General features: G+C 38.0%; 1 protein-coding gene across 11 annotated transcripts; it reads left to right on the forward strand.

The window, feature by feature from the left end:
* Positions 1–56: 56 nt before the first annotated feature.
* On the forward strand, positions 57–24,589 carry ift88 (intraflagellar transport 88 homolog). 11 transcript variants are annotated; one of them, XM_044216319.1, is made up of 28 exons: positions 58–264; positions 514–576; positions 818–877; positions 1,248–1,301; positions 1,596–1,659; positions 1,962–2,031; positions 2,608–2,698; positions 3,175–3,279; positions 4,398–4,500; positions 5,127–5,473; positions 6,548–6,618; positions 6,852–6,938; positions 8,025–8,124; positions 8,904–8,909; positions 10,760–10,846; positions 11,075–11,261; positions 11,773–11,881; positions 12,064–12,214; positions 12,331–12,446; positions 12,908–12,960; positions 13,244–13,309; positions 13,414–13,520; positions 16,648–16,729; positions 17,502–17,552; positions 18,400–18,417; positions 18,650–18,700; positions 22,023–22,130; positions 23,520–24,589. In XM_044216319.1, the coding sequence occupies exons 1-28, from the start codon at positions 184–186 to the stop codon at positions 23,639–23,641; spliced, it is 2,610 nt and encodes an 869-aa protein (XP_044072254.1). In that variant the 5' UTR covers positions 58–183; the 3' UTR covers positions 23,642–24,589. The 11 variants fall into 11 exon arrangements, 9 of the variants coding, with proteins under 9 accessions (XP_044072254.1, XP_044072255.1, XP_044072259.1 ...); XM_044216320.1 differs by having other exon boundaries at positions 17,505–17,552; XR_006380097.1 differs by lacking the exon at positions 23,520–24,589 and having other exon boundaries at positions 57–264; positions 17,502–17,595; positions 22,023–22,099.
* The last annotated feature ends 8 nt before the right edge of the window (positions 24,590–24,597 follow it).

The following is a 24,597-nucleotide window of genomic DNA, read 5'->3' on the forward strand; positions in this document are numbered from 1 at the left end:
TGACGCGTAAGTAACCAATCAGAGGCTTGTGAATCGAAACTGTCCCACCCACGTCGCGTTGAATTGTGGGATTGAATCCTGAATCGACAACAAACTATCTTCACCGTTACCTCACATAACGTTACCTGTCTGTTTTCTATATTCGTGAGCATTTCTTTACACCACTTCCCTGGAGAAGGAGAAATGGAAAACGTGCATCTGGCTGCGGAGGAGGATGATATTTATTCGGGTTACAACGACTATAATCCAACATTTGACTTCGAGGTGAGTTATATGTTACAACTTATTAGCTAGCTCTGAAGTTGACAGCTAGTTAGCTCAAAGCCGTTTGCATTCAAGTGTACAGCTATGGTGTACAGCTAACAAGGATGCTACATACGATAGGAGCTGGAGAGGTGGCGAACGACAGCACCAATTATTTAAAATGATCAATTTGCTTGTGTGGGGACAACAACTACTTTTGCACTGGATGGATATGTAAAGAATAAAGACTAATCATTGACCAATTTCAAGGAGTTGGAGAATGATGTGGGCTTCCAGCAAGCAGTGAGGACAAGTCATGGAAGAAGACCTCCGGTGAGTACCGACTGTAGTGTGTGTGTGTGTGTGTGTGTGAGAGAGAGAGAGAGAGAGAGAGAGAGAGAGAGAGAGAGAGAGAAACCGAGGGATAAATTATGTCTTCTGTTTATATTTATTTCACACTTGCTTTGGCAATGTAAACGTATCTTTCCCAATAAAGCCCCGTTGAATTGAATTGAATGTCCTAATTGCACTCTGTTAATACTCATTATGATATTTAATGTCTTTAATTATCCAGATGACTGCCAAATTTCCTGGCACTGCCATTGGAGCTCGGCCTTTAGCTTCTTCCTTTGGAGTAAGTACAATGAAATGGAATAATTTTGAATAAGACCTTATTTGAAAACTTACAGCACTTGCAGCTCAAGTAATCTTGTAAAAAAAAAAAAAAAAAAAAAAAGGAGAGTCCTGCACGTTGCTTTTCTTTTCAAGACTTTTATTGAATCAGCACATCAAACTAACATTCTGGTCCCCACAATTGCATGAAAACAAATGACAGGATAAATAAAACAACATATACTCACAATAACCAAGATAACTATGAAGAGCACTTTGAAACACTCTTAGTAATGAACATGTTTTTGTCTCATATTTGCATGATAAATGGTATTGTCAGGTAAACATGCCTAAGTTATTCTCACCTATCTTATACTTGTTGTTTCATGAAGTCTCGCATACCTATGGCCTCTTCAATGGGCAGACCCATGACTGGAGCTCTGCAGGTGAGCGGGATTGACCACTCAAGTGTACATTTAAGGTCCTACATAGTGTTTATCATGCATTAGTTGACAGTACTTAATCTGACTTAGTCAGTACGTAATGTGTAGTGATTTTAATTTGACCAATATAGGTTTTATAAACATTTGTATGTTCACAACTGGCCAATATCATGTATTTAATTAAAGCTCATTAACACCCTCATATACTGCTCAACATTAATAATAGCTCTGTTTTTGTGAAGAAAAATGTGAAAATCACTATACATTGTGTTTTTTCGCCGTTTACAAATGTGACAGGATGGAGCAGCCCGACCAATGACTGCTGTCAGAGCAGCAGGTTACACCTCCTCCCTGACTCGTGGTGAGTTTAAGGGAATCGCAAACAGAAATAGTCTTTTACAGCTATTTTAGTGATTCACTCTCGCTACATTTGTGATTCTGGAATAGACATAGTTATAGAGAGACAATGTCAGCATGGCACAAGCAGCAGGAAGCAGGAGCGTTATTTATCTTTTTTATTGGTTGTAATCTCCAAAAACCCAAAGAAATTTTGCTCTTTTTATTAGTATGAACCTCTATGTATATCTATAAGGACAATTTGTAATTATGTAAACAATATAGCATTCCTGTTACACTGATAATTAGTGTGATTTATATTTTCAGGCTCAAATTTTGACCCTCTGGGCCAGTCCAGAGGCCCCGCACCTCCACTTGAAGGAAAGAATGAGGACACGTGAGTTGTCACTCTTTAATCTGATTTGTCTGTTTCAGTGTTTCTTTTAAGATTATCCCTGCATCATCCAAGATTAGTGTTTTCCCCTCAGCAGTGTGTGATGAAAAGACCTGTATAGAGGTATTAATAGGTGCTGTATCCCATCTATTAAAATTAGGATCTAAAGATGCATATTCAATCATAATAAGGTATAGTTGTTATATCCAAAGAAAATGTATAAGCACTAAATATGACAACACGACACTTGGTGTTAAACAGTGGAGCTAAAAATAATATAATTATGTTTAGTTAGAAAATATTTTTGACTACTAGTAACTGATAAATCCAACATACTTATGCCAGAGCGTCTGCCCTGATATACTGTACATGTCACAAACTGTATTATGTATTGGGACACATTTTAATTCTCTCCACTATATAAATTTAAATCTGAGAGGGAGGAAAGGCTTCCCTCACTCTTCTAAAATGTAGTTATTACTAAATTGTCTCTAAACAACCACGTCTTGTGACGCAGGTGGAGAAAGGCTCGTGCTTTCAAGCATCCCACATTGTATTGCTGTGTTTGTGGTCTTGCAGGCCTGAGGAGAAAATCAAGATCCTGGAGAAGAAAGTGAATGACCTCATAGAAGAGAGCTGCATGGCACAGAGCATTGGAGCTTTACAACTGGTCAGACACTGTCATTCTTTAACGTCTTGTTTAGTAAGAATAGCTGTTTGGATTTAGAGAGAATGGGCCTCCAAGTGAGGCAGTAAACAGTGATTATATTTCATTGTGTCAGCTCTGTACTCCAGCACACTGGACTCAGTATCCAGTTAAAGTGTATCGTCAGAGGCTCCTTATATTTTCAGTACTTCTTCATATGGGATAACTTACTGAATTAGACAACAGAATGAGTTTTTAATTCATTGTGAAATGCAACAACAGTGCAATCCACTATAATGGATGTCTTCAAATGCTTTCTCAAAAAGTGTTGGCAGATGAATATTTATCAGCCAAGGATTTTACTGGCTTGTGGTATTGTTAATTTTGGACATTGGTGTTGGTGTCACTACTGCTGACCTGTGCATGTGTCTTTGTGTGGGCGTGTGCATGTCTCCCTACTGTATGTACTCTGTATGTGTGCATGTCTTGTGTTTCTACAGGCTCTCGAAAAAGCCAAAGAGGCAGGGAGGAAGGAGAGAGCACTGGTGAGACAGAGGGAACAGTCTGGCAATGCAGAACACATCAATTTAGACCTCACCTACTCTGTAAGTAAGGCTGCTGTATATTAGTGGTTGTTCCAGTGTCTGTAAATGAAATAATTAGTATAAGTATTTACTTCCTACACTCTGAATTGACATCCCTAAGAAGCTTAAGATCCCACCTTTTGGAAAACTCACTCTTTGAGCCTGGTTTTTAGGTGTTAAGGAAAAAAATGTATTTGAGGAGACATTTGGTGATGAAGTGTTGTAATGCTCATTCTTACTTATTTGTCGAATCGACTTACCCTCAACCAGCCTTCTTCTTCAACTAGTGATTTCCTACATTTTCCAGAGTGTGGTAGCTTATCACGAATAAGAGAGAGAGCAACAACCAACACTTTTTCTAGCACTTCTCATGTAAAATGCCACTTGTCCTGTACAGTAGCTGCATTGCATTCTGGTCTGTTTGTTGGCTCGAGAGAGAAACCATTACTGTTTGATTCTGTGGGTGTGAGTTATTTTTATTTTTTTAACTGTTGTTGGTTTGTGCAGAAGAAATGTTTTCTGCTGTCAGACTCCATTGTAGTGTTATCTAGCTGTGATGGCAAATTGATAGTTTTACCAATTACCAACTGGAATAAGAAACGTATTTCACCACTGAAATGCACTCAGGAATAGAAAGTATGTTACTAACAGCTGCTGGACAGAGGAGGGGATGTTTAACCCAAAGTCAGTCAGTGATCAAAGAACTGCAGTCATTTATAAAGAAGTTGTCCTCCTCTTCTCCTCCCAAACTGTTCTGTATTAGGGTGTATTCTTCTTTTTATTGTTCCTGAGTCATGATGTCAAATGTAGCTTTTATGTTCTTTGTTCACTCTACATAAGATGTTTATTATGTTTTTTTAGAGGGCAGTGGGGATTCTACTTCTTTTCATATTATGTGATTTGTAGTTATTTTCATGTTAGACGGAGACACAGTAAAGGAAGTATCTGACAGGATTTGATTCTCAGCCAGCAGGGCACATGTTCGGCTTTCGAGGCAGTGAGTGGACTTCACCACTCAGCTATGTGGACACAGCTCACGGAAGACAAATTAAATTTTAAAGTTAGAGTCTGTGAATCTGTTCCTGACTACATTGCCTGTTTTCCATTATTTGATTTAAAAATATTGTTGTCATTACCAGGTTTTGCTCAACCTTGCCAACCAGTATGCTAACAATGAAATGTACCCAGAGGCCCTAAACAGCTACCAGGTCATTGTGAAGAACAAGATGTTCAGTAATGCAGGTGAGCAGACCACTCAGCTTCATATTCATTACAGATGTGTTTAAACTATGGCTGCCCATGTGAATGCGCCAGTTATGCAGGCAGGACAGAAAATCCTGTGTTTAATATGGCTATAAAATCACAGAGGATATTCCTTACTGTGATTCTGGTCTGACAGTGCAGCACTGAAGTACAAATTATCATGGTAACAACATCCTCAAAACTAAAATAGTTTTAATAAAAACTATACTACTGCATTTTGGTGACTGAAATATTGTCTTTTAAAATGTAGCACACGGATAGGACTAAGCAAAACACAGGAAAACAAAGATTGGAACTAGCACCTACTATAGCTTTTAGCATTTTATGAGAAGCATAAACATGACTGGAACAGAGTCTTGGGCCCTCCAGCTTTCTGGATACAAGCTGTTTTTCTTAAGATCAATCAATAGTTAGCATTTTTTGTGTCAGTATCTTCTTGTGTCTCCACCAATGGTTGAAATATCCCCAGATCACTGACACAAAGACAAACTCATGTTTCATGCATTGAACTTGGCCAATAATTTGAATTATATCATATTGTTTGATGTATCAGTTGAACTTTTGCTGTGGTTTTGCCTCAAACTACGTCTGTGCTGCTCCTCCAGGCCGTCTGAAAGTCAACATGGCCAATATCTACGTCAAACAGAAGAACTACCCCAAAGCCATCAAGTTCTACCGAATGGCACTGGATCAGATCTCCAACGCTCACAAGGAAATGAGGATCAAGATCATGCAGAATATCGGCGTGGTCTTTGTCCGCATGGGCCAATACTCAGACGCCATAACATCTTTCGAGCACATCATGAGTGAGAGCCCCAACATCAAGACAGGCTTCAACCTCATCCTGTGCTACTATGCCATCGGCGATAGGGAGAGGATGAAGAAGGCCTTTCAGAAGCTCATCTCTGTTCCTCTGGGCATCGATGATGAAGACAAGTACATCCCATCTAATGTGAGTTACAGTAATATGTATATTTATAAACACGTAAAAGTATAGTATTTAGTAAACAGGTTATCCGCCTTTTCTGTGTGTGTGAATGTCTATATTCTTTGCCTATCTTCATCTTTCTTGCAAAGCGTCATTGCTTTGGTATTTCTGTACTGCAGCGCCAAAAGATCGCTTGTCAATAAAACAGTATGGATTGTACTGTGATGTCTTTCTCTGTGGGACGTCTGTCCATGAAGTTTCTTTAGTTGGAGCTCTGTTCTTAATCTGTCCAGCTGTAATGGCTATCACTGCTCATGCTAACTATTCAGTTTTTCACTTTTTAGGCTAAACAAACATACATTTACTTTGCCTTTCCTACCTTTCCTAGAATAAGAAATGAAGCAGTTTCCTTAAACTGTATGTAGATGGAAACTCTACAGTTTTCTAACAATTGGCACTTGGCAACTGATTATTTTTTTAATTCTTGAGTTTTTATTTTTATATTAACACCCAATAACACGTGACAGCAGTACAAAAACAGCAACATTTATAAGAACAAATAGTTGCTCATCAGATATGTCAGATATGTTCTCATTTTCTGTTATTCCATGTTTGAACAATAGGTTACTTGTTTGGCATTTTGGTCCCCTTTTCCCAATTACAGTTTAAAACACATTTTCTTTTCTCCCAAAAGGCAGGTTCATTTTCCTATTAAGTAGATTTCCCAACATTTTTGAAAGATCCCCTTTACATCAACTTCTCACTATAGCTTTTTGTCTAACTGCAAGTGGTACTCTGTCCGTCCCATGTAATTCAATATTCCCAAGATCTGTCACAGAACAATTCTTAGCTGAAAATGCTGTTGATTATTAGCTGAAGAAGATTATACTCTCCTGAAGCCTGCAAGGAAATTCCCTTTTGTCTCCTCCAACCTTTCATTGACCAAGAATAAGTTCATCAGATTTTGGAAATTACTCCTCACTCTTTTGTAGGTCACAACAGACCATATACAGAATACTAATATTTACAGTGCTGCAAATTGTTGAATGTGGTTCTTGTAACATCTTAATGTAAACCTTGTCCTGTCATCTCTCTCAGGATGACACCAGCTCAAATATGGTCATCGAGGCCATCAAGAATGACAAACTTCACCAGATGGAGAGAGATCTGTAAGAAAAATCTCACATCACACACTTGTCTTCAGCACAATATGATCATTGTCTTGTCCTTACAAGCCACTGACATATTGTCTTCTGTACCAAAGCACTGACATTTTCTCCTCTTTACCAAAACACCAGCACACTGCATTTTAAATACAAGGCACACTGTTATTTTAATATTTGATTTTTGAACCATTTATTTCCTGAATTCCTGTCTTGTTCTCCCTGTGTACTGTACATAGAAAAATCCTGGCTGAGAAGTTCATCATGACCGCAGCCAAGCTCATCGCTCCTGCCATTGAGACTTCTTTTGCTACTGGATTTGACTGGTTTGTTACTGTTGTGTTTATATATGTGTTTATATTTTCATCTTAACACCAGAGGGCATACAATGTACAGTATAAAAGGACGCCTGTTCCATGACTGTCCTTTGAGGGTCTCAACAACATGATTTTCAAGTGATAACTGATATGTAGGTGTAATTAGACATATCTGACAATAATAATAGGTATTATCTCCATAAATTAGTGTTTCAGATTCCAAATCAAAATTCTCTGTTTTGGGACTGAACATCAAAACATGTCATTGGATGTCTTGAAGGGTTTTCCCTTGGTGCAATTCTACTTAATCAGATTCAAAATTTTACCTCACCCAGTGAGGTCACTCTAAAGGAAAATATGAAAACAATAATGACTGTTGGTCACTAGTCTTAAGATTTCTTTTGTACAATTTCGTGCCACTAAAAGAGGTAGCAGATTGCAGTTTTTCAGATGAGGCCTCAAATCTCAGAGCAAAGTTTGACAACAACAGATTTGCCTCCCTCTCAGAATGCTGCTGAGACTGAGCCAGAAACAAGAATAATTTGTTTTCATATTGTTGATGGGGCAGGTTTCAGGTGTCTCTTGCTGCTGTAGTAAATGCGTATAAGGGTGGCTATAACCCCCTCATCCTTTCCTCCTTCTCCACATTTGCTCTCCACACCCATGTACAGTTATTGTATTTTTTTAAACTAGCAGAATAAGTTTCACTACCACTTAAGAGGATGTTATGCCTATGCCATTTTTTTTGTCCGAACTGAGTAAAACTACCAAAAGCTGGTTGGTCAGCTGTCAATGTATCAAATGGATCAGTTAAACTTATCAGCCACAAATGAACATGTTTCTTGACACTGAGACATATTGTTGTTCTTCTTGTTCTTCTTGTTCTTGTTCTTCTTGTTCTCCTTCTTCTTGTTCTTCTTCTTCTTCTTCTTGTTGTTCTTCTTCTTCTTCTTCAGCAACAGTTGACTGCACCTGGCTTATTGGTCAAATAAAATCAAACAAATAAATTATACATGCTAATTGCAGCAAGCATCAAATGATGATGACATGATACATAAAGTTATACTGTGCATGTATGGTTGTTGTTGTTTTTAGGTGTGTGGACATGGTGAAGAGTTCTCAGTATGTTGAGCTTGCCAACGATCTAGAGATAAACAAAGCCATCACCTACCTCAGACAGAAGGACTTCAACCAGGTGACTGTTTATCTCTTCAGTATAAAGGGATAAAGGGAAATACCACTCAATTTAGGCATCTCACTCCATTAGTCTGTGGTTGTTGCCGCAGTAGCAGCAAAGGAAGTTGAACTATAAACTCCACATCCCACTGTTCTATCTATCCATCTAAACAATGCCTCGTAACTTGCCAGAGTGGCTGTCATAGTAGACTAACTCAACATCTAGAGCCACATCAAAGCTAGTATTTGCCACCTTGTAATATATATTTGTATTAGAATATTTGAGAACATGCAGAATTTTCCCAGTTTAAAGCCATAAGTTCAAACCAAACGTTTCATGTGAATGCTTGAAACTAAAATCTCAGTTATATATAATATAATTAAAAAAGTATAAGCCAGTTACATTAGCGACTAACTTTGCAGAAATACAACATATTTGTTATTTATCGTCATTGTTGTATAATTGTGTTATAAATTCTGAACATGAAAAGGTATTTTCATTAAAGCTCAAAAATACTTTGTGTCAGAGTAGCAGTTACATTTATAAATTGTTAAAGTGAGTGGTATTTCCCTTTTGAACATATGTAACATATGGATGATCTGGTCTTTGTTGACCTTTTTTATATTAGGTTTTTTTGCCATCTTTTTTTACAACGTGTTTCCATACAGTTATTGGCCAGCTTTGATGATATTTTTCAGTTTCAGCCAGGTGGAGCATCATACTAAAATATACCCCTTCTCATTGCCCTCCATTCTCTCTTGCTTTTGCTTTTTTCCCTTCCCATCTGCATGCCTAAGGTTGAGGTATGTGTGCCTTCTGTTACCATGTTCACATTTAGATTGTGTTAAGGTTTTTTTTTTTTTTCCCTGACATGTTACTACATAAGAATGCCATTTCCAAATCACGCCGCTGCCAAGAGAAGTTGGAGAAGCAGTTATTGGTTTATAACTCACAGACCAGTGGGTTCAGAAAATAAATTTATAATGGGTCCTTCTTTAACAATATACCACTGAGCTCTCAAGGAACTGCAACTTTGCCAGTGGAGCTGCTCTGTGGCTAACAGTAGAACAGTGATGACACTTTTTCCAATTAAATAGGACTGCAGTAGCCTCCAGTTTTTGCACTGACAGACTTAACACATATGGAACCCCAAATGTCCAATATTAACCAAATAAAAAGACATTATGAAATAAATAATCATATGAATATATTGTGTAAAATGTATAAATGAACCAACACTTGAAATAATTGAAGAAATCATTAAAACTCTGCTCATTAATATGAAATGTTATTTCATAATTAATTTTCATAATATCTCTATCATTTTTATTTCATTATAGACACTATTTCAAAATGCTCTTTTCAAGTGTTTTTATTTCATTATGGCATTTTTCATACTGACACATTTTATTTCATTTTGGCATTTTTCATGACAGTGGTGTTGTCACGCCCTCTCACCTTTCAGCCAATCACGTACCACCTGCCTCTCTTTAGCTAGCAATGTCAACAAGTGCCTCTGAATTTAGTTAGCCCCTGTTAGCGAGAACAACAACAATGTCATTGTTTTTTTTTAATCAACCAGCTAGAGGCTGCTGCTGTAAATAAACACAGTACACAGACACAGTAACAAAACTTTTGTTTAGCTTAGCTTAACAAGGCTATTAATGCTACCTAGCAGGGGGTATGTAATTAGCTGAAAGGGCGGTGACTACACCACTGTCATGAAAAGTGGCATGAAATACAAGTGTTATTGGGGAAAATGCCATTATAAAAAAATACTTTTGAAAAAGAGCATTTTGAAATAAAAATGTCTGTTATGAAATAAAAATGAAGTCCAATAAAACTCTGTTATTATGAAAATAATGAGGATGAAATAACATTTTATAATAATGAGTTGAATTTCAATAATTTCGTAAATTCACATTTCATGTATATATTTTCCATAATTTATTTATGTGACTATTTCTTATTTATTCAATATTTAACACTTTGGAGCTCTATATACTGTACATCTGATGCATGCGTGTGGTGCTTTTATACTCTTGATAGACAGTGGTGGTGGTGTAACCTGCAGCATCAGTGCAGCTGTAGCCTAGCTGGTGGTTTGTCAAAATGCTAACTTTTTACACACTAATACTGTTGGAAATTCTCCCCAGTATATAATGTGCTTACAGTGGCATAACAACCAATTAAATGCATTTCAAAAAGCTATGTGTCTGAGATAAAAGCTCTTTACTCTGTATATCAAAATTCAGATGGTTGCATCCTGCGATTATCTTTAAACTCCTTAAAGTGTAATGTTTGGATCTACTTTATGGTTTGTGGTGGTTCCTTCACTGGTCTGCTTTATATACTATAGTTTTCTAACTACACATTTGACATATTCTGATATTTGTTGATATTAAGAATATTTATTGAAGGTATGATGGCTCAGCATAAATTATACTAAACACCAGAAGCTTCAGATCACATTTTAAAATTCAAGGTGTGTTTTAAAACACCATTCAAATAAGAATGTTGTTTTTTATGTTTGTAGGTGTGTTACATACTGGGGAAATCAGCTTGCACTTTAAGTTATACAGTATTACTGTGCGCATGTTAGTAAAACTAGCATGTGCACCCTACCCTGACAGTTTTTATTATGTGTTATCAGGCGGTGGAAACTCTGAAGACATTTGAGAAGAAGGACAGCAGAGTGAAGAGTGCTGCAGCCACCAACCTCTCTTTTCTCTATTTCCTGGTAAGATCCTCTCATTGACTAATCAAAAGCCTCTCAGATAACACACATATAAAGAAAAGAGAAGGGGTTGGATTTCCTTTAGAAGCTTAATGCTTGAATTAGATAAAATATTTTAGTATATTTGAAGATAAACTGTCCAGTTCTAAGGATTGCTGAATCACAGCCCCCATTCTCTGTAGTAACCTGCTACCAGTAGATGCTTCCCCTCTGATCTTTCACCTGTTACAGGAGAAGGACTATGACCAGGCTGACCGATATGCTGACCTCGCCATGAACGCTGATCGCTACAATCCAGCAGCACTTATCAACAAAGGCAACACGGTGTTTGTCAAGCAAGACTATGAAAAGGCTGCAGAGTTCTACAAAGAAGCACTGAGGAATGATTCCTCCTGCACTGAGGCCCTCTACAACCTGGGTAACATCCATTTCCATGATACAGTACAGTGGTGGATAATGCAGACATTGATTTATAGTATAGTAACCTTAACACAAAGTGCACATGGATCATTCATTCATGACTATCAGGGATGCCCAAGGAGATTTTTAACAAGATAATGCTACCTCTCATAATGCAAGATTAAGATTAAAGGTGGTCCAAGTTCAGCAGTGTTAAACTGTTTTTTTCCCCTGGTCACAGAGTACAGGCTTGGCTCAAAACAAATAACAATTAAAAACATTTTTCAGTGTTAAATTAAAGCTATGTTTTCCTACAGTATGATTCAACCATCAGAGGTGGGCTCATGACCAGTTTGGAAAAGCAGTTCACATTATAAATGTCCTGTATATCAAGTACACTGTAAGGACTTCATGTGTCACATTTTTCAGGGGTATATCAGTGGGTATCAAAGAAACTTGCTATGGGTCAAAGTTTGGCTATAGACGTATGTAAGTTGATTGACAGTTTTTGGCCCTATCCACTTGTACAGGTCTAACCTATAAGAGACTGAATCGTCTGGAGGAGGCTCTGGACTGCTTCCTGAAGCTCCATGCCATTCTGAGGAACAGTGCCCAAGTCATGTACCAGCTGGCCAACCTGTATCCCACTAATAAGAAGTTTGATTTGTTACATGTGTTGTCTGTGTGTCACGTGGGTTAACTGCTTCAAACTGTTGTACCTCAGTAGATGTTGCTGGGAATGTGTTCATTTAGGGATTCAATCCTTCATCTCTGTCCATTCCCATGTGAGGCTATGTTGGTCCTTGACTCACTGGCTTCATCTATGAGCTTCTGGAAGATCCCCAGCAGGCAATCGAGTGGCTGATGCAGGTCATCAGTGTAACTCCCACCGACCCCCGGGCACTGGCCAAACTGGGAGAGCTGCATGACGGCGAGGGCGACAAGTCACAGGCTTTCCAGCACTACTACGAGGTACGAGAAGCATAATTTTAATGTTTTTCTGTTTGCGGACAAACTGATTAATTTAACATTTCAGCATTGGTTACCTCTGCTCTGCTCTGATGTTGTTGGGTTGTGTTGATGTCCAGTCCTACAGGTACTTCCCCTCCAACATCGATGTGATTGAGTGGCTCGGGGCTTACTACATCGAGACACAGTTCTGTGAGAAGGCTATTCAGTACTTTGAAAGAGCCACACTCATACAGTAAGTAACCACTACTTACAGTACTATATAGCTACTAATAGCATGATAAGTAACAAGCCAAATAGCTCTGTGTAAAATTGATGATACTTTCAGCAAATGGTAGTTCATATTCAACATAATGCCAACAAAAAGAGAGTTGTTCTATCATTTTGAGAAATATCTGTGAAATTATGTTATTTCTACACTTTTACTAGATTAAGTGATTCGTGTGTTATTTCATGTTGTTTCGATTGTTGTCTTAGTCTTTCATCAGCCATGACGATTGTTCTCATCTGGAAGTATTTTTTTTTCTTGAACAAAGAGGACAGCTGATTTTTTATTTATTTATTTTTTGTTAGGTTTTTTTTGCTTTCCAGCTCAATTCAGAATTTACTTTTACCAATCTCTTCTTTACAAAAAATAAGTTCAGTGCAGGGTTGTATGTTCATACTGACGGGATGTCTTTCTGCTGTGTTTCACAGACCAACCCAGGTGAAGTGGCAGCTAATGGTAGCAAGCTGCTACAGAAGAAGTGGTGAGAATGTTCTTCTGTTCTTTACCTTTCATGGCATAGTAAAATAGCATGTTACTGCCTATTCTCTGCCAATTTGATACTGGAAACCAGATCATAGAAAGTAGATTCACTCCACATTGGATTTTCCAAACTTTATCATGTCCATGATCCACAAGAGGCAGTGCTTAGTCATTTATTTGAAAAAGGTTTGTTCTGATCTAGAAAAAGCCTGTCTTTGCTGAATGAACTAGCAATGAGTTCAGTTAAAGTTGTGAACATAGATCCTTTTCTTTTTTCTTTACAGGAAACTACCAGAAAGCTCTGGAAACGTATAAAGACATTCACCGCAAGTTTCCAGAAAATGTGGAATGTAATTCATCTTGTTTGTTACTCAGTTTTCACCAGAACTCTTGACCAACAGCAGATGATTCACTGATCAGAGTGTAAAGAAAATTAAAAACTGTGTTTGTCCAGGCCTGCGTTTCTTGGTGAGGCTGTGCACAGACATGGGATTGAAGGAAGTCCAAGAATATGCCACCAAGTTGAAAAAGGTGGAGAAGATGAAGGAGATCAGAGAACAGGTATATCTCTTTGGGCTGTCACACCTTTACAATTTATCCTGATAGTGGTTCACTCTGTAGGAAGTTTATAAAAGCTTTTACAGTTGTCATCACTCTGTGTACGATAGCTCTTTCTTGGGAAAAATATGGCACACTTAAAACTATGTACTATGTAGTATTTACATTTTCAGTTGTGGGTAGTTATCAGGAATTTCGATTACTAACATCACTGAATAGACATGGAAAACTACAGGAAGTGCAGAAACAAAACTCAAACTTCATCACCAGAAAATCTGATGAAGATGTCACAGGACTGCACACAGTGTTTTGATTGATAGTATCTCTATAAACAGATTCTGCATATGAATGCAGATGTTTCCGTTTGTAGTCCGAGTAGTATTGACCTATCACGTTTGAGCAGGCTGTGGTTGCATGCAGGTAAACAGTCCATGTGGAGAGCAAAAGAAGTGGAACGCATTGGCTGAAATGCAATCTCGAACCCATCGGCTATTGCCTGAAGAAGATTTCGCTTTTTATCAATCTCTGAACTCTAGAGATTAGCTTTTTAGACATTTATCTGCATTCAAATTGGCTACACCGGAAGCCCCGAAACATTGGCCCCAGAAGCTAAATTGTCAGGAGACGATAGCCGATGGGTTCCGAGATTGGATTGAAAGTAGATCTATTGGTAAAAACCACAGTAGTGAGAACTAATCACAATCAAGATGGAGATAAAATAAAAAATATTCTGGATTACCACTAAAGGGTCCAAATGCATCAAAATATATAAAATATATAATTCAGTGTGTTTAATGTGTACCCCCTCTTGAAACCCCTCTAATATGCTGACTTCAGATTTATTTTAACTAACCTTATACAAGCAGCCTAGTTTAATAATATAACATTCAAATGAGGTAAAACATCTGAATAATATGCAGCCACACAAATGACCTGCTTGTTTTGCAGTCATATATTGCAGACCTTTCGTGAGCTTTCATTAATCATCTTTTCCTCACTGATGTCTTGGCGTCCTGTCGTCTGTTGCTGCACAAGAACATGCTGATTGAAAACATGCACATGTCCTTTTGCCATAAAGTGGGTCAGTGGTCACTGCAGCTCCGGATATGCTTGAAAAACATCTTCTATTGATTTTCCATGAATCAAACCATGTTCAGAGTAGAGCAGACACAGCTGTTTGACACCTTGCTGACACTAATACTGGATCATTTAAAAACAGTTGTTGTGTTTGGAGAGTGGTTCACAGGTCTGATGCTACATGCAGTTTGTTTGGGTTGTTCAGTATCACCTGAGACATCTGAATGGATTAGATAAGTGGTTTGATTTTAGCCAGCCAAGATGATTATTGTTGTATTCTCTGATGGTGGATATGAATCCTCTGTTTTCCTTATCAGTCTAAACCCAGAATAACTGGAAACATATGCATGTCCCTAGATTGGCAAGCACTGTTTGCTTGTATCTGATTGGTTTAGACACTTGTGATGTTAATCTGTACATCCTGAGTATTATCCTGCAATACCTGCTTGAATATACTCCAGACTAACATCCTCTTTCTGCTGTATTCCTATTTTCTTTTCTTGTCATTTGTGTCTTAAAAGAGTGCTCCACAGATTTAGCATTGCTCGTCTGTAACACTGTCGGACAATGAACAGTAAAAAAACATAAAACTGATAAAAATCGATGCAGTAGAACCAGAGACATCATCTTTTTTTTAAATTCTGCACATTCTTCCTCCTTATCAAAATCGGGCACCTACATGCAACTCAACCGGCGTGAGTTCGGTCGGAGACTGGGGTGTGTTATACTAGTAGCCGCTAATGTAGCCTTGAGCTGCTAGCCTCGATCAGATATGAGGAGCAGGCTACAGAGGTCTGGTAACCTCACTTCTTTCTAACTTCACACTGCCCAGATTTATTTCATTTTCAAGCTTGTTGTCTTCAGCCCCAAATCACTTGAGGACATTCATCAGACTTCACACAGCTCCCTCTGGAGCTACAAAAGGCTTTATACAACTTTTTTCCCACATATGCAGTAGTACTCCAAAAGACCTATAAACAAACTTTGTAAAACCGGGGAATTCCCCTTCAAGTGGTGATTCCAAGATCACAGGAATATTCTGTTACATCTTGTCTTATTTGTGATTTATGATTTTCACTCCATTCAGCTCTGAGTAAAAGCTGGATAAGAAAATCACCCAAAAGCCCCAAATATCACATAATTTAAATTAATTCTGCTTGCATCCTTATCTTGAAGGATGCAATAACTAGTATCTGTGGTGGCTCCCAAACTTAAGGTCCACACCCAAAGTAGATGACAGACCTGTGATCCCCAAAACTGGCAGTGGTCTGGGGTCAGTCAAGTTTTGAAGAAGGTAAGATTCAGAGTAACGGAGCAGTGTGTCTTGGTCTTGTGGAGCCAGGAACAGATGAGGAGGGTGACTTTGTCAAATCACAACCAGCTGCTCTTAAATCAACCCAGAGACACTGTTGGAGCAGATAAACAATCCTACACACTGACAGAGAGACAGACAGAGCCAGAGGGTTGACTCATTAATCCCAAAATTCTCCAAACTGAATGACAGCGAAAAACAACTGATCGTGCTAATATAACTGCATAGTGTGTGAAATGATGAACGAGAGAATTAATACATGAGGAAGACTAAATCACTGCTCTTTCTGATGTGTTCATGTTAAATGTGTTATTTTATCGTTGGAAATTCCCATATCCTAGTTATTATTTGTATCCATCTTTGTTGCTAAGTGCTCATTGCTCTGGTGTTTCTGCAATGGACTCCCCTTCTAGTTTATTCCACATAAACTGGAAATGTAAGATTTGTTTACATGTGACATTTATACAAATTTTTTCATATATTAATGTCAAATTCCACTTACACAATATACAATTTTATTTCAATGTTTCTGCTTAGCTGTTTGTTAGATGGTATTGGTTTCAAAAACTGCAAATGTCTCTGCTCGTTCATTTCCACATTTTTATTTTATTTTAAGCTTCTTTTTTTTCACCACAGAAATTCTTTAGAATTCTGTTTAGAATTATTTATGTCTATTTATTTATTTATTTATTTATTTATTCATTTATTTATGTCTTCCTCCCTCTTTCTCTCTTCCTGCAGAGGGTTAAGTCAGGGCGTGAGGGCAGTGCCAGAGGTCGGAGAGAAGGGAGAGAAGGGAGAGAGAGCAGCGCCGGGAGTGCTGGTGAGTCAGTAATCACCATAACACACAAGGTTCCTGCTGTGCGTAGGTCTTGAAGTGTCTGGAAGGTCCAATGTATACGTAACTCCAAATTTTTATGGTTTTTAGACCAGTGACATCTAACAGTACAAACCCAAATGTTAAAATTTAACATCTGTGGTCTTGATTTGAAGTTAGAAGTGCGTAGAAACCCTGAACACAACATTTGCCATTTTGTAACACCTGCCGTAAATGCAAAGTCCCTAACACCACATGTTGTTAGTATGGGTAGGTCTGTTTTTCAAACCTTTTGGAACAGTTTTAAATGTGTCTGAAGCACAAAGTTTTGAAAACTGTCAAGTACTAAAAGCTAAAATTGAGTGCTTGCTCAGATGTCAGTTTCTGTTTTAAATCATAATCTTGCAAATTTTAGAGTATTTCATGTAACAAAGTTATTGTACGGCTGCTTGTGTTAAAACAATTAACATTTGAGAAGTTCGGCTTTTTCTGTTAAACAACTAGTTTTGAAGAAAAACATGTTTATATTCCTCAAATTAAGGTTTTGAAAAAAGTATTGTTTTGGTATTGGTACTCGGTAGGTATAGGTATCATAATATTGAAACATGCCCAGCCATACGGGTATGGTAAGCCAATTTATTTATACGGGTGGTTTTAATTAGAATCAAAGCCTATAATCAATACTGATTAACTCCTCCTCATTTTCAGTCTTTTTTGTTCATGTATATCATCACTTTCCTTTCTCTTCTATCCTTTGTTCACACATGCTGCTGGGCAGCAGGCATCTCCCCACCTGTCCTCACCTCTCCTAAGAAGGCCAGCATTATGGGTATACCTCTATACACCACACTGAGTCCTGACCAGAGTAGAAGGTTGTAGTCGTGTTCTGTTACAAGTCTGATTATTTTAAGTCCATATAAGGAACTGTTGTGGTTGTATAGCTACAAGTCTAACTCCATTTAATCCCAAATGGGTCTCTAACAGGTCGAACCCCGTTCCAGGTCAGATTAACGGTCCTCCTTGGTTGACTTAATTCCTGCATCCTGTCCGTAACATTTTGGGAGGCAAAATGGTTCATGTGGAATGACAATGTAGCCTCACATCTTTTGTAGGATAAGACTGTTAAGGAGCCACAGCAGACACCGGAGAAGACAAACTTCCACAGTTTTAGCACTCCTTCACTACAGATCCACAACAAATACAGACACATACTCTAGACTGGCTCCGACACTGGAAAGCTGGCTCATCAACAGATTTCAAACGCAATCCAGACAAACTAGAGAGTTGCCAAAAACTGTAACGAGGCCCAGCTTTGCTCTCTTGTGCAGCTGAACGTCTGTCCTGTAGTGTAGTCATATAGTTTAGTCACATATATGACTACACTACAGGCACCTGTTAATGTGCCTGCTGCTGCACTCTGCCAAGACTTCCATTATTCCCCTGCGTCCTGATAAATTAGATTAGAAAACCTCAAACTTGTGTGCTTTTACTTGTTTTGTACTGCCAAAGCTGTAACTGGATCTGTTTTAAAAAAAAAAAAAAAAAAAAAAAAAAAAGAAGCTTTTCAACATCGTCTAACATGTTTGATCCTTTGTATCTTTGAATATTGGTTATGACACTTTTAAGTTGTTTAACTAAACCCCAAACCCTTTTCTTACTTTCTTACGGCACATCAGAGAAGGATGTTAAAGCAGGTGAGAGAACAAAAGTTATAAAATGCCAACAAATTAGTTCTAATCAGCTCTCATTACACATGCTTGTGTAATTGCTTCTCTCTGTGCTGTTTATGTTTTGTTCTCTATCTGTGTGCAACGATTTTCAGTCCAACTCTGTAATCTTTCTTTCCTTTTTGTCTTTCTGCCGTCTTTTTCTCTGGCTCTTCTGGCTTCATCTGTATTCTCACTCTGCTTTCTCTTTGCTGCCCAGTATCTCAATCTGAGTCTAAACAACTCAGTCCACTGTTGGACTCAGGGAGAGGTATGTAAGATTATCACTGTCATAACTTCATCATAAGTGTATCAGTGTAAGTATCATAAGTGAAGCCGGCAGGCTGTAATATTTTAATATATAGTTTTGCCACCCAGAGCGGATTTCAAACATCTGTAAGTCTACAGCCTAACAAACTGCTAAAGAATGAAACTGAGAATGAATATTTTCTATTTACTGCACAGCAACATGACCTGTCTTTGAAAATAAGGTGACTCGGACTCTGTTAGAAATAAATCTTTATTTTTCTTCCTCCTCTGCAATGAGCTGAGGAACCAAAACAACAAATTCTGGTGCTTTAATTTTCCTCTTTTGTGTCATTGCAGCAACACTAGATTATTATTTTTTTTTTTACGTCATTAGTTTCCATTTTGAAGACCAGACAACATGTATTAGTGATCAGCTAAACTATTAGAAATCAATCACACAAACTCGCTGCACATACAGGTCATTTTGTACTATGGAGCAGTAACATCTTACTACTTTTACATTTAATTTAATATGCCTAGTGTCATTAGAAATGTTTAAAATGTTGATATTTGGTGAAATTTTTTTTTTTTTAAATGAATCTGACTTAACTGTCCATTAGCCGGAGCAGTATCATACAGTCCAGTGATTTCTGTTTTGGGTGGGCGTTCTCTTTAAGGAGCCACATTCCAATATGAAAAACACATGCACAACATAACACCTTCTTCACTGGCCTAATACCAGGGTCTTAAAAGTAAAAGTACTGCATGTGCACAATCGTACTGTGTGAGAAATTAATAAAAATTCTTTTACTACTTAAAACGATCTGAGTGAAGCATACTGCAAACAGCAGAAGTGAGTGGTTAGAGAACAGTTTTCTGAAGGTAAACCAACAAGATATGAAACCTAAAGTATAGTGTTTTGGTCAAAACATCTGAAACTGGTCCAGATATCTTCTGACAGGCAGTTGTGATGTTGGACTGTGGTCGGTATTTGCACTGAGGAGGAGGGAGTATTCAGATATTTGAGAAAACCTCTAGTGCACCTGAGAGTTTTCCCTCTTTTCTGTAAAGTCTGCATAGTTTCAGCACTGTAAATTTTTTGTGTGTGTGTGTGTGTTTGTCTTGAGGCTGAGAGTTTCTTTTTTTTTCTCACGCATCCAAACCTCCGTCATTCTTTGATGTGAAACCACTGTCACAGAGCAAGAGAGAGGTCCAGGGTCCAACATGTGCCTACATTTTTCTTATATTTGTTTTTGAACTTGTTTTTTTTTTTTTTTTTTTTTTATATCACTTAACTTTTGTGTTCCTATTCTCTCTGTGCACATAAATCAACCAATTTAGGCTAGTGTTGCAATATTAATATAATGAAGCAGCTGTTAGTCGGTATTGTCTTTTATATTTGACTCTTTTATGATCTTATAGTGTTCAAAGTATTTTTCCAAATTTGAGCAGGAAAATGAGTTGCAAAAGCCAGAAAGGTGACTCATCCATATTGATCAACGTCTCTGTCAAATCCTTGCAGAAATATTATGGCCATTTGTGCTGTGGAAGCATATGAAATGTACTCATTGCAACTTTAATTGTGGAAACTGTTACACACGATTCATTTTAAATCTGGCTTCCAACCTGTCGTGTCATCCCTCTTTTCCGTGTCTCCCAGTTGTGTATTATAAAAGAGAAACGCCACTGAGACCATCCAAGAAAAGAAAAGAGAAAAACTAGGGAGAAAAAAAGTAGATTTTCCAGCAGAGCTTTCAGTTTGCCATGCAGTTTGTGAGGCCTCGTGTGAGATGTTTGGGATTGTGAGGGAAGGTAGAATATCGGGCCGCCTCCTCCTTCCTGTTTTTTGGCTTTCTGCCTTTTGCTCTCAACAGTTTCCAAGGCTACCTGGCAGCCAGATGTATGCTGCTGCTGTCTGTAATCATGTCTGTCCTTCAGCTCACTAGAGCGATCTGTCAGGCTGTCATCTGAGCCTGGAAAAACACACACACACACACACACACACACACACACACACACACACACACACACACACACACTCCAACATATTCATCACATCTTGTGAGGAGTACCAGCTCTGTCTACAATGATTAAGACCAGAGCTGGTGCTGTTATTCAGCATCTTGCTAAAGGGCACTCAAGTAGGATTCATTACTGTTGCAGGGATTTAACCTGTTACATTTTGGTTGACGGATAGAATCTTGTAACTGCTCGGCCAGTGATGTGCTCAGTTAAGTAGCTAAGCTAAGTTGAAAAAATAGTATTTATGATTTGGTTAAGAAAAAAACCCCTATCCACATATTTGTGTTTAGGAGGGAAATGGACGTTCAAATAGGTTGGTGTGACGCTGATCTGTAGCATATTTCTTGTCACAATTACCAATAAACTACCGACTACAACAAACAAAGTGTGCGAGTGTGTAAAACAAGTTAACAAGCGAGCAGAGAAGATACTGTAGATGGCTTAGAGTAAATGATAAATTCAGCAAACAAATAGGAAAATATAAACCAAGCCTAAACATTGGCAGTTCCAGGATCACAATGTCTTGTTTGGAAAAAATATTGTACCGATATTAACTTTTGTATATTTAAATGTGTTAAAAAAAATATACAGTTTAAAATCAACACATGAACCCATTTGGAACATGTGTGATGCTGTGGGGGTAACGTCAGACAAAAAAAACAGTTGCTAACTACTGTGCTACACACACATACACAGACATTTCATAACTTCCTGTCTCTGAGATAAAAATCTCACATCTCCACCATGTTGACTTTTGAGAATGTGAGAAAAACAAGCTCACTTTCAGTTTGACCTGTTTGAGTTTATCTAGTTGGGTTTGAAATTGTCAAGGATTCCAAGAGTCATGAAAGTTTCTTGCACCATATCTGACATTGTCCTATAACAACAGTGATATGAACACAGAAATGTATGGCAAGTAGTATTGGTCAGCTGTTTGATTAATTGTGATTTCATTTGGGGGAGGAATAGTCTGAAAACTAAGCCATGTAAATTATTCAGCAGCCTACATTGTGTTAAAAACTAGTTAACATTAAGAAATGACGGTTTTAAATACTGAGTTTTGAAATTCAAAATGTGAAAGAGCCTTGCACATGTATATCCAAACAAATGCAAGCTACACTCACATGCACACACAGGGTGTGTGTGCATGTGAGGTTAGATGTGTCTCACTACACAAAACACAAATTGGGCCAGCTTTGAGGAACATTTAAACACCTTTTTAACTGTCAGAACAAATAATTCTGGTTACAACTGATGCTTTAAAAAGGTCATAATTCAGCACATTTGCTCATTCTGAGTATCTCCATGTGTGTTTTGTGCAGACAGCGGCCACAGCAGCAACAGCACTAAAGGAGAGCGGCTGAGCGCCAAGATGAGGTCACTTCCTGCTTCCAATGAACCCTATGAGGCCAGCAGCCCAAAAGAAATAGGTGAGGAAACTTTTCTCTCTGTCTCTTTCTTCCCCTCTATAATCAGTTACATGATATAAGCTATCTCACTTTTTCTCTTTTATCTTTGAACCCTTTGTGTTCTTGAGATTCACTGACACCTCAGCCACCAATCTCATATATTTACATACCAGATAGTCACATAATCAAAATGGTTTTCATGCAGAGTCGGCATCTCTTGCTGCTATTTCAAGTCACTAAAATGCAAAGTTGGCCAACAACAGTGTTTCCCACATCAAGGAGACCAAGAGACTTTTGACCATTTAAAAAGTCAAACAGTGACAGTGACAACTAGAGACAACTGTACAATACAAAGCATCATCAGCATATTTATCTATTTATTTAATCTTGAAAAAAAAATGAAATGGCAAATCCATTTTCCTTCGGCATAGTACTTAAAGATAACCTACTATCTGGATGACTGAAATTCTTCATAGACAGATCAGGGCCTCATTTCCCAAATGCCTCTTAAGGTTAAGGTGATCGTAAAATCCATTTTACGAGCCATAACCGCAACTGAAGACACTCTTAGAAATGATCGTAGATTAACGAGTACCTCCACTCGTAGGAGGCTAACAGCATCTTAAGAAGCTCCAGAGTCAACAGGACGATCCACAAACCATGTTTTATTTGTCTTTATTGTTTTTTTCATTTTCAAATCTATACTTTTATCACGAACAATGTTCTTTGTTAAGTGACGTTTGATGTGAAATGCGTAAAACACGCAAATAGATTCAGCAATTGATTTGTGCATTTGATCTACCAGTTTCTGTCGTTACCGTCCTCCTCTCCCTCTTCTCGTCTAACATATTAATCTCTCTCCTGGCTGATATGCCGCTTTCCTGATGGTATTTTTTCAGGGTCCAAATCTTAACTTTTCTTTTTATTTATAGTACATATTGTTTGCCACAGGCTTATATACATCAGGTGATGACGTGCATATTCATGAAACTCAACTACCACTACTTCATTTTAGTTTTAATGTAAGTTTAAGAGTAACGTCTGCCTCGAGCAGCAGGTAAATCAATCAAAATGTATTAAACTGACTTCCACCCAGTAACATGAATTATAAACTGTTCACTGCACATTCGTTTTCATACTGATTTAATTCCAAGTCTGAAACTTTTCTTTGTGTCCTTTACAACACTTTGTGATGTATGTGTGTGTGATATGAACTAGGGCTTACAGACAGTTAAATGTGCAAAGTTACTTTAAAGTGAATTCAGCATAATCTTCAGCACCACAGACAGCCGACGTTCACAAGCTCTTAATGGCACACGTGTGCACTCGCTCTTTGGGAAGCGCGTTCATAGAAATGCTCTTTAACTTCTAAGATATCGGAAGTAAAACCTGTGCTCCTCTCGTGTGTAGATGCGTCCTATGTGGACCCACTGGGGCCTCAGATGGAGCGACCAAAGACGGGAGCCAAGAGACGCGTGGAGGATGATGACTTTGCAGATGAAGAGCTGGGAGACGACCTGCTGCCGGAGTAGCTGCTTCCACCCTCTGCCTTCACTGCAGAAGGTGGAAGCAAGAGCACAAAGCTTCAACACAAAACCAAAACATTTTAAACTCAGTTCTTCAGCGAAAAACAGAAATGTTACGGGATAAAGACTTTATTTTTCATGGGAATCAATGACGTTCCAGTGGCTCTGTTACTCCACTTCTGAGTATAGGAGTGAGATGTCTTTAGCTCTCTCAGATTGGTAATCTTTGCTTTACATCTGAGTAACTATTATACATATCTGTTTAACAGAGGAAGACCTATATACATTGAAATGCGCGCAAAAAAGAATATATGTGAAGCTGGTTACAGTGCAGTCTGGAACTATTTGGACAGTTTGTTTTGTTTTGGCTCTTTACTCCAGCACAATGAATTTGAAATGAATGAAACAATCACAATGAGGTTAAAGTGCTGACGTTTAACTTTAATTTGAACTTGTTTACATTCATATTGGATGACGTAGGTAGAACTTATAGACCTTTTTGGACATACTGTTCCTCCCAAGGATAAATGGGCTACGAGTTCTGTACTGTTCACCCAATATGGATGTGAACGCCCTAAAACACCTTTTTAAAGTCTTAAAGTCTGCATTTTAACCTCACAGTCACCTTTTTCATTTTCAATCCAGTGTTGGGGCACAAAGCCAAAACAATGAAAAACATATCGCTGTCCTAATATTTTTGAATGCACTGTATGTTTGAGCCTGGGAACCTTCTGGAAAATCCATCAACACAGTATAACAAACTTATGTAATCCGTCCATTTCAGGTCCTGTTCCGTTTTACATTTTATACTTTTTTCCAAAAATGTTTATTTGTATTGTAATGTAATACATATATTTGTTGTTCATTATATTTTATTAATAATATTTGTATGTATTCAAGAAAAAGCAGTCTCATTTGGAGCACATTAACCTTCAGATAAAACACAAACCATGAGGACTGTG

This window comes from Siniperca chuatsi, linkage group LG12, assembly GCF_020085105.1.
Source record: "Siniperca chuatsi isolate FFG_IHB_CAS linkage group LG12, ASM2008510v1, whole genome shotgun sequence".
NCBI classification, from domain to species: Eukaryota; Metazoa; Chordata; class Actinopteri; order Centrarchiformes; family Sinipercidae; genus Siniperca; species Siniperca chuatsi.